General features: G+C 39.6%; 1 protein-coding gene across 3 annotated transcripts in view; it reads left to right on the top strand.

The window, feature by feature from the left end:
* The window catches only part of Cad87A (cadherin-87A), a 727,611-nt gene that overhangs the window by 694,610 nt on the left and 20,206 nt on the right, over nt 1-12,795 (top strand). For all 3 annotated transcript variants that reach the window (XM_065228518.1, XM_065228520.1, XM_065228519.1), the window contains one exon: nt 8,685-8,774. In XM_065228518.1, the coding sequence (XP_065084590.1) occupies nt 8,685-8,774 (90 nt within the window). The remainder of the gene's footprint in view (nt 1-8,684; nt 8,775-12,795) is intronic.

The following is a 12,795-nucleotide window of genomic DNA, read 5'->3' as shown; positions in this document are numbered from 1 at the left end:
ACATAAATTCAGCAGTCTACTAAATTTTCAATAGCGACCAAAAATATCCAGTAGTACCGTCCCAATGACGGTAGATAAAATTGATAAATATCAGATTTCTAGCGATGGGCCCAATCTTAGATCTATAGGCCAACATTAGAGCCATTTCCCCTATATAGATTTTTTGGAAGTTTCATGATATTTTGAGAAGTTCTCGGAACTTTGCCGATGATCAGAGATCTTCATAACAGTTTCATTAACGTATGAAAAATTGCAGGAACTTCACGAATTTTGCGATTCTTCAGAAAGAATGCGAGGTATTTAGCGAATTTTATTAATATGATTAAAATTTTCCGAAACTGTGAAAAATTAGTGAATTTCAGGAAAGATTAAGGTGAACCGCTGTGACATCTTTAGTCTCGGAACCATTTCGAAACTTTAAGCGCACAAATATCAGCTTCTACGACACGTGCAACATTTAAATTGTTACTCCACGTTTGCTGCACTGCAGCATCCACGAAGAAGCAATTTCAGGTGAAATGGGGCACCGATTTCCTAGATTTGTTTTAACTGAAAATTCGAAGTGGAAATGCATGTATAGCCTACGTGGCGGCCATTTGTGGACTCTATAAGGAATCACCATAAGAACCTCATAGAAGTCCAAAGAAGTGGAGGGAGAATGAGAAATTTTTGTCGAAGTGCCGTGAGCTTCAATGAAGTTTTCAAAACTTCAGGAAAATTGTGGGAACCTCAAGGAAGATCATGGAACTTCAAGGTAATTCAATTAACTTCAGTAAAATTACGGGAAGTTTAAAAAAAGAAACTTAAGAAAATTAAAGGAAATCTACAGAACTTAAAGGAAGTTCAGCAGTCTTTCTGGCAGTTCCAATTAGGGGTTTCATCCGGTAATTTTACTACTGTTCGTATTTTTATTTTAAAATTGAATACTTTTCAGGACGTTCAAGATCTTTCAGAGAACCATTCCGCTAACTGATTGCATACGCTACCTAATTCATCACTTCAGAATAAGTGATTTCGAAAAAATCGTGGAGTTTTTGGATCTTTTTTACGAGTTGACCACCTTTACGGATGCTCCGGATCTTCCTGAGGATCGTTTCGTGGCCACCAGAGTACTCATACTGGTTTCAAATTCAAATTCATTCATGCAGCATCACAACAAGAAAATTTAAAAAATTCTAGATTTTTTTTTTCTAGCTCTCCACATTTACGGATGTTTCTGGTCTTCCAGAGGACCGCTTTGCTCTTCCTTCGGTCCACATTTTTGCCCGAGATCCAAATTCGTTCATACATCATATTCAACAATTTTCAAATGAAAAACAAAACTGACGTTTCACGATTAGCAACGCTTGGGTCGGTTGCTATCGCGCTGCTAGATGTGTCAACCTGATTTTCACCGAGAGGCAGATCCGGCTATTTCCTGCACTTGAATAGAAACCCCCCGGTGCGGCTTTGGCGTTATGGTGGAGGTTGCTAAAACAGCTTTAGTAACGCATTGGTGCGGGTGCTCTTAGAATAGGAATGATTGATATTAAATATGTACCTATGAATATGAGTATTTTTGGAATCGAGATGACTTCTAGAGGCCGAAATCGATGTCCAACGCCATTTCGAAAACCAAGATGGCGGCTCTCGATTTAAGAAACAACGGGAAATACTGTTAAATACCCATCAATAGGGTTCTTTTTTTGGTTTCGGGATGACGTCTAAACGTAGGAAATCGATGTCCAACGCCATTTTGAAATCCATGAGGACGGCTTCTGATTTAAGAAAATATGGAAAATATTGTCAAATACCCATCAATATGGGTATTTTGGAATCGGAATGATGTCTAAAGGCGGGAAGTAGATGACCGACGCCATTTTGTAATCCAAGATGGTGGCTTCCAATTTTAGAAGAAGTGGGAAATACAGTCAAATACCCATCAATATGGGTATTTTTGGAATTGGAATGAGGTCTAAAGGCTGGAAATGGATTTCCGACACCATTTTGAAATCCAAGATGGTGGCTTCCGGTCTCAGAATTTTGTTTTTTTTTTAAATACTGTCAAATACCCATCAATATAGGTATTTTTGAAATCGGGATGACGGTCAGAGGCCAGAAATCGATGTACAACGCCATTTTGATATTCAAGATGGTGGCTTCCAATTTCAGAAAATGTTCGAAAAACTGTCAAATACGCATCAATATGGGTATTTTAGTAATCGGTATGACGTCCAGTAACCGGAAAGCGATGTCTGACGCCATTTTGAAATCCAAGACGGCGGTTTCAATTTTTTGTTTATGGTACAGAAGGAAAACTAGTAAAAGTGAAGCTTCTCATCAGTCTTTTCTCCCATTGACACAGAACAATCACTTTTTTCCAATAAACAATACAAAAAAATGGAACTACTAGTGAGTTGAGTTCTTTTAAGGGAATGCGTTTGCCGACTCAGATTTACAACTTAAAGCTAAACTGAAAACATAAATGTTCAATTTTTATGCAACTTGTTGAATGAAGATTGACGTGTGGCAGGGTTCGTTGAAACTTGGAGATGGTGTTCCACAAGTCTGTTGAACAGGTATGGAGTCCAGAAGGATAGGATTGGTTAGAGGTCATAGGTGCAGGCTGCAAGATCTGATGAAGAGCTGGTGTTCCACACTGAAGAACAGACGAGGATCCCACAAGCTTCTGAATAGATAGTTGCTGAAGATGCAGGCGCAGAGATGGTCGAATATTGTCAGGAAAACGACTCCTGAGTCTCCTGAGGGCATTCTCTTTCAGTCGAATCAGTTTCAATAAATCAAAATTCATCTACAGACAGTGACCTTTCATTTTTTCCTCCAGTGTAACACTTCTTGTGCAGTGATTCAATAAAGAGTTGTACAAAGCCTATCGTTCGCATTAATTGTTGAAGTAAACTGTGCAACAGAATGGATACACATCTCATTGAATCGCTCATGATCGATGATTTGTTTAGAGTATATGTTTATATTTAAGAAAAACTTGTGAGGTTGTGTATAAGACACTGACACTTTGGTGTCTGGGAACACAAGTGACACACTGATCGCAATACTTGTGTGGTATAGTTATTATCGATTAGCTGTGATTTGACATGACCCAGATATGTTTGTGGGAACATGCCATGTAAGAAATATGAATAAGCGCATCCAACTTGCGCGTGGGAATGTTCAATGGATTTGTTTACTTTGGTTTCAAGTGCGTTCTAAATTTCATTAGAAAACATTAAGATCACTGATTTAGGATCTTGGGAAAATCTGTTACAGTACACTTCTCATGCATTTTTTCTTGATATTGGTTTAAAATACGGTTTAGGTGACCTATTTTTTCGGTTCTATGCACTTATTGTGGATTTCATACTTAGTAAAACTTGGCTAAATTCAGAACCTCATAAAAATTTAAATTAATTAAATTAAATTGAATAATCTATTACATTTGCATCCCAAATTGCAATCTGATTTGATTAATAAGATTAAAATAGGAACATATGCAAGTTCCCCACCTTAATTTTAGATTTCTGGAGCGTTTTTAAGGAAATTATTACATAAAAAATGTTTCTCTAAAGCGTCTTCGCAATAAATGTTGTGGGATAAAAATTTCCATAAAATACGTAATTTTTTCAAGTAGCTCCAAAATTAACTTTAAATTAGATCTCTGAAGCAAAGAAGAGTGTGAACGTTGTATTTTATGATAATGTAACAGGCAGTTGTGTTTTCCTTATCAGAAGACGCTACTTACTTTTAATATTGATCGAAATGTTGGTTTGTATGTCAGTGAAATAGGGGAAAAGGGGTATAACGATCATACGGGGTGATTTAAGCACCATTTTGTTCTCCAATTTATACTCAAAGACAGATTACCGTTCTGAACTATACAGATTCCAAAGTGATCTTTTCCATGCCACATTTTTTTAAGTGTCGCTCAATGCATTTGATAAATTAGATCTTCCAGGTTTACAAATTTCAAAAATACTTCCAAGTCATTCAAGCCTTACACAAGTTCGCAAGTTCTTCTTTACCGGTCGTTTAAAAAGGAAAATAAAAGTCCTTCCAGAAGGTTGCTAAAATTCTTATAAAAAATTGATCTTTCCAGTACAAGTCTTAAACTTAAGCCTCTGCATAACCATGATTAAATCAAAATTATAACTTGGGAGGAGAGCTTCCAGTTCTTCAAAATACTTTTTCAGTCTTTTCAAAATACCTTTTAGATCTAGTCAGATGTTCTTTTAGGTTGTTTAACCCGTAAAGTACCAGGACGAACGAATTGTTTTCAACAAACTCGTTCTCAGCAATGCCTCATCAGATTTTCATGAACTTTGGTTTTTATTCAAGGGGAATAGTTGAACTAACTTTTGTCGTAGGTCCTGGCTGAAACATTCCATGGAGTGCAACATAACAAGCTAAAGTGAATATTACTATTCCAACGTTTCAGCTGGTTACTGGGATCAGTAAGCAACTGTCTAGTCGCGTCTTTCATAGGCATCTTTGGATTCATCCTTGCTCCAATCAGACGTCGTGATATATCGCAGAGGAGGTGGATATCGTCGGTTGTTGCGGCATTCTCTCCTTCGTCGGTGAGGGAATTCACCCACACTCGCTTGTCCCGTCTGCAATTGCGGTTTACTTGCTTCTCTAGAGCCGACTACGGTTGACAGGCTTCGTTCATGGCTCCTCTGGTTCTCACCCGCTCTATCGCGGTTTTTGCTTCTTTTGGGGTATAAAACCGGATTCCACGGATTTCCCGGAACCGATGCCAATGTGTCCATTAGAGGTGGGCGCTTCGTTCTCGAACGGTTCAGAAGAACTAGGTCCCGGCAGTGAGTGAAAGAACTGTAGTTCTTTTTTTTAAAGAACGGAAGTTCTGAATTAGAGTGGTAGTTCACAATAAGAGTGTATGTCGCTCTCGTTCGTTCTGAGTGGTGAGTACTCCTGGTATGAACGAGAAAGAACGAACGAAGAGCAAGAACGAGAAAGAATGAACTGAAAAGACTGAGAACGACATGTACACGGAACCGTAAAATTACCCAAAAATTAAGTTATGTTCACTCATCTCTCATGTTCCGTTCAATAAGCTAATTTTCAGTAAATCGCTTATAGTAGTTTGCATTTGGCTACGGCAAAAATAATAATTTACTCGTATGTATTTTCTACCCAAAATTAAGTTCAATTGCCTCAAATTTGAGAATATCTCATATACTCACTAGTAGCCTATTGAACGATAGTCATGAGAAAGTCGAAACTCTCGTTCCGTTTTTGACAACAGCAAAAAGTGAGAGTGGGATGCAAAACTCAAAATTACCCAAAATTAAGTAAAAAGAACTTAATTTTAGGGTATTTTTTTTTTCTCTATGCAGGTATATTTTCGGTTTCATGCAAGATAACGAGAGAAAGAATTGTTTGGTTTGGTCTTGTTTTCGCATGCACGTAAATGACGGACACTGTTTGAGTAAAAATATAGAAAATAGTTTCCATTCTAGCGACTATGTTTACTCTAACGATGTTTATTTATCTTATAAGCGTGTGTGTAGAAGGAGGTAAAACATCACTTTTGCGCGAAAATTCGTCCCGTCCCGTCATTTGAAAAATAAAATGGATAGTGAGTAAACTCAAACCCATCCATGCACTCGTCTATTGTGACAATAAGTTCTCCCGTTGTTCGCTCGGCAGATAATGAAGTTATGAATGGATTAACATTTATCTCTATTTTTTAAATTAACGTTGAGGGCATTTCAAGCTGAACATTGCATTAGGTCCTAAGTAACATTAATCGATTGTCTTCGTCGGCTTTCTCTTCCGTTAATAACTTGAGCACATAACCGTTTCTTATTGTGTTTGTCGTGTTAGATGGTAGATTAAAGCTTCTTTTATCGGTCTGTGTACTGAAAATACCTGGAAATGTCTTTACATGGCCGTGGGGATGCAAAGAGAATCTGTCAATGTTACTCAGGGCCTAATGCAATGTTTAGCTTGATTTGTTCTTCACGCACAGAGTGATAGTTCCTCATGGATTTTTTTCTTCAGTAGAGCAACAGAGTAAGGAATAGTCTGCCATGTTTCACGCACGAATTTCCTATAGGAGAAAAGAGATAGAGCATCCCCGTCATTGCGAAACGCTTATGCTCTGTCAATAATTATTGATTCATTTGTTCAACAGAAGTAAGAAGCTGTGAGAATAAACGTCATTCATTGTAAAAGAACACCATTCGCTGCCATACGGAATTCTTCTTTCTCGCGTAGTGTGAATTAAAAATCACTTAATAGTCATACCTATTCCGTGCTCAATATTATCGTTGTTTTTGGATAGTAAGTGACGAATTCGGATACAATTTTAAATATGATAAATCAATTGTATTTAGATCTACAATGGCTGGTCGAGTAAAAGCTGTCAGTGGCATCTGGTACCATTTTGTGAAGCAGGATGATGGTAAAGGAAAGTGCCGTTTTGCCATACTGCAATAGCAATGTCTTCCGGTTCCAATGCTAATTTAAAACGGCATTTGAGAAGCAAACACCCTTCGATTCCTATGGAAAGGAGCAGCACCAGTAACCAAGACGATGTTTCTGAGACAACATCCGAACAGAGCTCCTCATCGAATATTTCTCGAGAGAACAACGCGCAAATTGCATCAAGTGAGAAGAAATCGATCCACCCAAAGCTTTATACTGTAATGCAAGAAATTCTTTGCATCCCCGCTACCTCCGTACCATGCAAACGCATTTTTTTCTAAAACAGGACAGATATGTCAACGAAAGAAGGAGCAGATTGAAGGCCACGAACGTTTCGAAAATAATTTTCATTAATCATAACCTTTAAGAAAATCGTGGTATTATGTAACTGTAGAAACGATCACCGAATATGAATCATTGAATACAATCCAAACTCAAATATGATTTCAAAAATATAGGTTGTCTTATTTAGAAGAAAAAGTTGCTTGGAAATTATTAAATTGAATGAAATTTATGTTTGCAATTTCTATTTTTTTTTTCAAACAAACAAATAACAAAAAAAAATCTGTAAGAGCGAAGAACGGTTCCAAAGAACTAGTTCTTTATGTGGAATGGTTCTACAAGGAACGGTTCTGTGAACTGAACTGTTTTGCCCATCTCTTTCTCCTGATTTCAGTGATCAAACCTTGTCATTTTGGCATAATATGATATCATAACCTCAATGAAATTATATTCCAACAAACCGTTCGCTGGAATTCACAGATCCGCGTTCCGGAACCGATGCCAAACTGGCCAAAATCATCTCAAATCATCTTCATTCACTTGATTCTACCTATTTGACATGATTTGACATGCCACAAGATACGTTTGCCTGAGATATTACTATGTCCTACAGAATCGATTTCTGGGACTCCGGGTACCGATAATATCGTAGCCATATGTTAAAGAAATATCTAAATTCAGTCTTACTAATCATATTTCATCTATCTGATATCATTTGCTGCACCAGACAACCGATTCGCGTGAAAATTTAAAACATTTAGTCAACATGGTTAAAAAGGTACAAAAAAACACAGACATATTTACATCTCCCAAGAACGAGGAGGATTCTAAGGGGGCGGTACCTACGACAAAAGTTAGTTCAACTATTCCCCTTGTATAAAAACCAAAGTTCATGAAAATCGGATGAGGCATTGCTGAGAACGAGTTTGTTGAAAACAATTCGTTCGTCCTGGCACTTTACGGGTTAAAGAGCCCTTCCAGGTTTGAACACTCTCCACTTGTTTTAGAAGATCTCCCTAGTATTTTTAGAACTTGAAAGCATCGTAAACTTTATAATCCTGGAGCTTTGAAAAATATCATCTAAGTCTATTCAAAAGACGTTCCAGGTCTTTAAACCTTCCAGATGTTCCATGTCTTTAGTCCTTCCAGGAGTTCTAAGCAAATTTTCCACATATTTTCAGATCATCTTCCATGTATATTGAAAATACCTTCAACAACTTTTCAGCCTAACATTTCTGACTTGGATAAAGCTAGTCTCTAATCCTATGGTAATACATCTTCCAAACAATACCTCAATATGTATTTTCACCAAAAGGTGCACAATTCTCTCGCTCACAATCATTCTCTTCAACTTTCAAATTCCATGTACGTCACAGTATGAACGTCACTCATTTTTCGTTATTTTTTGTTTATGATTTCCGCACACAATAAAATGCCCCTCCATTTTGCACGCTCACGCCATACACTCGCCGAAAGGTAGCCGGCCGGAAAGTGTGACCATAACCGTCACGGATCACACTATGCCTCCATCGCTGGTCGCTGGTGGTCAATTTGGTGTGTGTGTGAGAGCAATGACTGTGAAAAGGAAAGACTCATGCAGAATAAATTAGCACCCCCTGTTTGGAGTTTTGATCCGGGGGCCCCGTAGGCTGGTGATGGCATTGCTGTCCATTCAAAGCGACGCTACGCCGGAACACGGTTGGTTGGTTGGTCGGTTGGTTGTGGACCTTTTTCGAGCGCGATAAAATATAAAATAGCGTATGGATGCGCCATGATGCTGGCTGGCCGAGAGACGGGGGGAGGGAGACATGCAACTTTAATCCATTCAAATTCATCTGGCGTCAGCCATCAGCTCGGGATAACGATGCCCACCACCCCCAAGCAGGGGGAATGAAAAACAGCCAACTCATCAAACTAATATGCCGCTGTTGCCGTTTTAATTACATTCTCTGTTTTAGAATTTAGCGATGACGGATTATCTCGTGATGACGGTCAAAGCGAACGACAGCGACAAGGGAACGAACGGCAAAGTTTTGTACCATCTGCAGGTAAGTGTGTCGGGGGCTTTGGGTGGGAGTGTCATTTCATCAAAATGAGGAGTGTAATTCATTAGAAATTTGAATAAGTGCTTCAATGGGGTTGGGGAGATAATGCTGAGTTTAATGTGGCTGAATCCCAAAAAGCATTTTATACCCTGGCATTCAGGCTGCAGGAGTTGATTGGAAATGTGCTGGTGGTCCATTTGAATCAAGTGCTTGCGAGTTCAACCGAACAGGGTGTAATGTTTTCTAAATGATGATCTTCTCATCAGATTTCCCGACGTATCCATGGTGGCATCCCAGGTCATCTCAGAAAATATCTAGAGTCTTCCCAGAAGACCTTCTAAAACTTCTCTATCTTTCCAGAAAAAATTTCGGGTCTTCACAAAAACCCTCTTCCGAGAAGATATGCTAGATGTTCTAATAAGATTTTTGAGATTTCCTCCCGTTATCTATCCAAGTTTTCCAGAAGACCTTGCGGATTTTCCCGGAAGCCTTTCTGGTGCTCCTAGAAAAGCATCTAGGAACTCGCAGAAAACTTCTCAAGTTTTCTCATGTTTTCTTCTGATTCTTCCCAGATGACCGCTTGTGTCATCAGAAGACCTCTTGGATCTTCCTAGAAGATCTTCTTGGTCCTTCGACAGTTTCCCCAGAAAATATTGATTGTTTCCAGATGATTGTTCACAAAAGATCTTCTGTCGGATATTCTCACAATATTTCTCAGATCTTTCCAGACGAGCTTCTTGGTCCTCTCAGAAGACTTCTCAAGTTTTCCAAGAAAACCGTCTGTTTCTTTCCGGGTCTATTCAGAAGTCGTGAGTCTTTCTGCTTCTTGGTCCACTCAGAAGTCTTCTCCAGTTTTTTCATAAAATCTGGTTTCTTCTTAAATGACCTCATGGGTCTTCCCAGAAGACCTAATGAATCTACCCAGAAGAACTCCCGAGCCTTCTCAATAAAAGACCCAAGTTTTCCCAGAAGACCTCTCGGGTTGTGCAAGCAGAGCTTCTAGGAGCTCGCAGAAGACTTCTCGAATTTTCCCAGCAGACTTTCTGATTCTTCCAGATGATCTCATGGGTCTTCACAGAAGATCTTTTATCAGGTATTCTCAGAAGACCTACCAGGTATTCCTATAAGATTTCTCAGATGTTCCCAGAAGTGCTTCTAGGTCCTCTCAGAAGCTTATTCAGATTTCCAAGAAAACTTTCTGTTTCTTCACAGATGACCGCGGGTATTTTCAAGAAAACACATAAGTTTTCCCAGCTGACATGCTGAGTCTTCCCAGAATACCTCTTGGGTTTTCTCAGAAGACCTTCTGTTTTTTTCCAGAAGACCTTCTAATCCTCGAAAGACCTCATTGGTCTTCTGTGAAGCCCTCATAGGTCTTCTCTGAAGCCCTCATGAGTCTTCTCAGAAGAGCTCGCGGGTCTTCTCCGAAGTCCTTATGAGTCTTCTTAGAAGGCCTCGTGGGTCTACTCAGAAGACCTTGTGGGTAACTTCATGGGTCTTCCCAGAAGACCTCATCGATTTTCCCAAAAGACCCCATCGATCTTCCCGGAAGATCTCATCGGTCTTTCCAGAAGAGCTCATTAGTCTTCCCAGAAGACCATTGGTCTTCCCAGAAGACCTCATTGGTCTTCCCAGAAGACCTCATTGGTCTTCCCAGAAGACCTCATTGGTCTTCCCAGAAGACCTCATTGGTCTTCCCAGAAGACCTCATTGGTCTTCCCAGAAGACCTCATTGGTCTTCCCAAAAGACTTTATTGGTCTTCCCAGAAGACCGCATTAGTCTTCCCAGAAGACCGCATTAGTCTTCCCAGAAGACCTCATTGGTCTTCCCAGAAGACCTCATTGGTCTTCCCAGAAGACCTCATTGGTCTTCCCAGAAGACCTCATTGGTCTTCCCAGAAGACCTCATTGGTCTTCTCAGAAGACCTCATTGGTCTTCCCAGAAGACTTCATTGGTCTTCCCAGAAGACTTCATTGGTCTTCCCAGAAGACCTCATTGGTCTTCCCAGAAGACCTCATTGGTCTTACCAGAAGACCTCATTGGTCTTACCAGAAGACCTCATTGGTCTTACCAGAAGACCTCATTGGTCTTACCAGAAGACCTCATTGGTCTTACCAGAAGACCTCATTGGTCTTACCAGAAGACCTCATTGGTCTTACCAGAAGACCTCATTGGTCTTACCAGAAGACCTCATTGGTCTTACCAGAAGACCTCATTGGTCTTACCAGAAGACCTCATTGGTCTTCCCAGAAGACCTCATTGGTCTTCCCAGAAGACCTCATTGGTCTTCCCAGAAGACCTCATTGGTCTTCCCAGAAGACCTCATTGGTCTTCCCAGAAGACTTCATTGGTCTTCCCAGAAGACTTCATTGGTCTTCCCAGAAGACCTCATTGGTCTTCCCAGAAGATCACATTGGTCTTCCCAGAAGACCGCATTGGTCTTCCCAGAAGATCACATTGGTCTTCCCAGAAGACCTCATTGGTCTTCCCAGAAGACCTCATTGGTCTTCCCAGAAGACCTCATTGGTCTTCACAGAAGACCTCATTGGTCTTCACAGAAGACCGCATTGGTCTTCCCAGAAGACCTCATTGGTCTTCCCAGAAGACGTCATAGATCTTCCCAGAAGACCTCATTGGTCTTCCCAGAAGACCTCATTGGTCTTCCCAGAAGACCTCATTGGTCTTCCCAGAAGATCACATTGATATGTTGTCCCTCTATCTGTTAGTATTAGCCACTTGGCTTTCGGTATGATAAAATCAACTCAACTGCTCGCCTCCGTGTCAGAACTAAGAATCATTTTATTACTTCTCTCTTATGCTAACTTAACCTACCTAGCGGTGGCGGACGTGACCCTTTCTGCTGGATCAGCACAAACTGCGTTCGCTGCCCGAGTGGCGTGATCGCGTTTATGCTGATCTTTTTGTTTACATACATTTTATCGTCCGTCTGCGCATTGCTTGCGCAGGGCCGTATCCACCACACGCCCTATCCGAATGAAATTTAAAAATTTATTCAACAGAATAAGTTTTTAAATTGTTTTTGAATTATTTATGTTGAGTTTTTTTTTTTGTATCAAGATTGTATAATATAATTGTTTTACTATATAAATGTGTGTAACATAATTGTATATAATTGTAATATAGATGTATTAGTTATGAAAATGTGTTTGTAATATGTTTTTGAATTATTTATGATGTGTTTTGGTACCAAACTTGTATAATATAACTGTGTCTACTATATAAATGTGTGTAAAATAATTGTATATAATTGTAATATAGATGTATTAGTTATAAAAATGTGTTTGCAATATCTTTCTCTTTTTTTTTTTTTTTTTTTTTTTTTTTTTTTTTTTTTTTTTTTCGGTATTGTTGTTTCCACATTAAGAAACTATTTCGAGTTAAAAAAATTTTAATCCTATCCTTATGAATGATATCCGTGTTATTCCCTATTTGGATCTTTATATTGGAACCTAACTCCTCAAGGATCCTTATGAATGATATCCGTGTTATTCCCTATTTGGATCTTTATATTGGAACCTAACTCCTGGCAGGATCGCCATGATATGTTGTCCCTCTATCTGTTAGTATTAGCCACTTGGCTTTCGGTATGATAAAATCAACTCAACTGCTCGCCTCCGTGTCAGAACTAAGAATCATTTTATTACTTCTCTCTTATGCTAACTTAACCTACCTAGCGGTGGCGGACGTGACCCTTTCTGCTGGATCAGCACAAACTGCGTTCGCTGCCCGAGTGGCGTGATCGCGTTTATGCTGATCTTTTTGTTTACATACATTTTATCGTCCGTCTGCGCATTGCTTGCGCAGGGCCGTATCCACCACAACATTGGTCTTCCCAGAAGACCTCATTGGTCTTCCCAGAAGACCTCATTGGTCTTCACAGAAGACCGCATTGGTCTTCCCAGAAGACCTCATTGGTCTTCCCAGAAGACGTCATAGATCTTCCCAGAAGACCTCATTGGTCTTCCCAGAAGACCTCATTGGTCTTCCCAGAAGACCTCATTT

The sequence above is a fragment of the Ochlerotatus camptorhynchus genome, unplaced genomic scaffold (genome assembly GCF_037179485.1).
Source record: "Ochlerotatus camptorhynchus isolate MF236.1 unplaced genomic scaffold, CSIRO-AGI_Acam_v1.1 ptg000292l, whole genome shotgun sequence".
NCBI classification, from domain to species: Eukaryota; Metazoa; Arthropoda; class Insecta; order Diptera; family Culicidae; genus Ochlerotatus; species Ochlerotatus camptorhynchus.
Note: the sequence above shows the minus strand (reverse complement) of the source record. Positions and strands in the feature narration are given on the sequence as shown.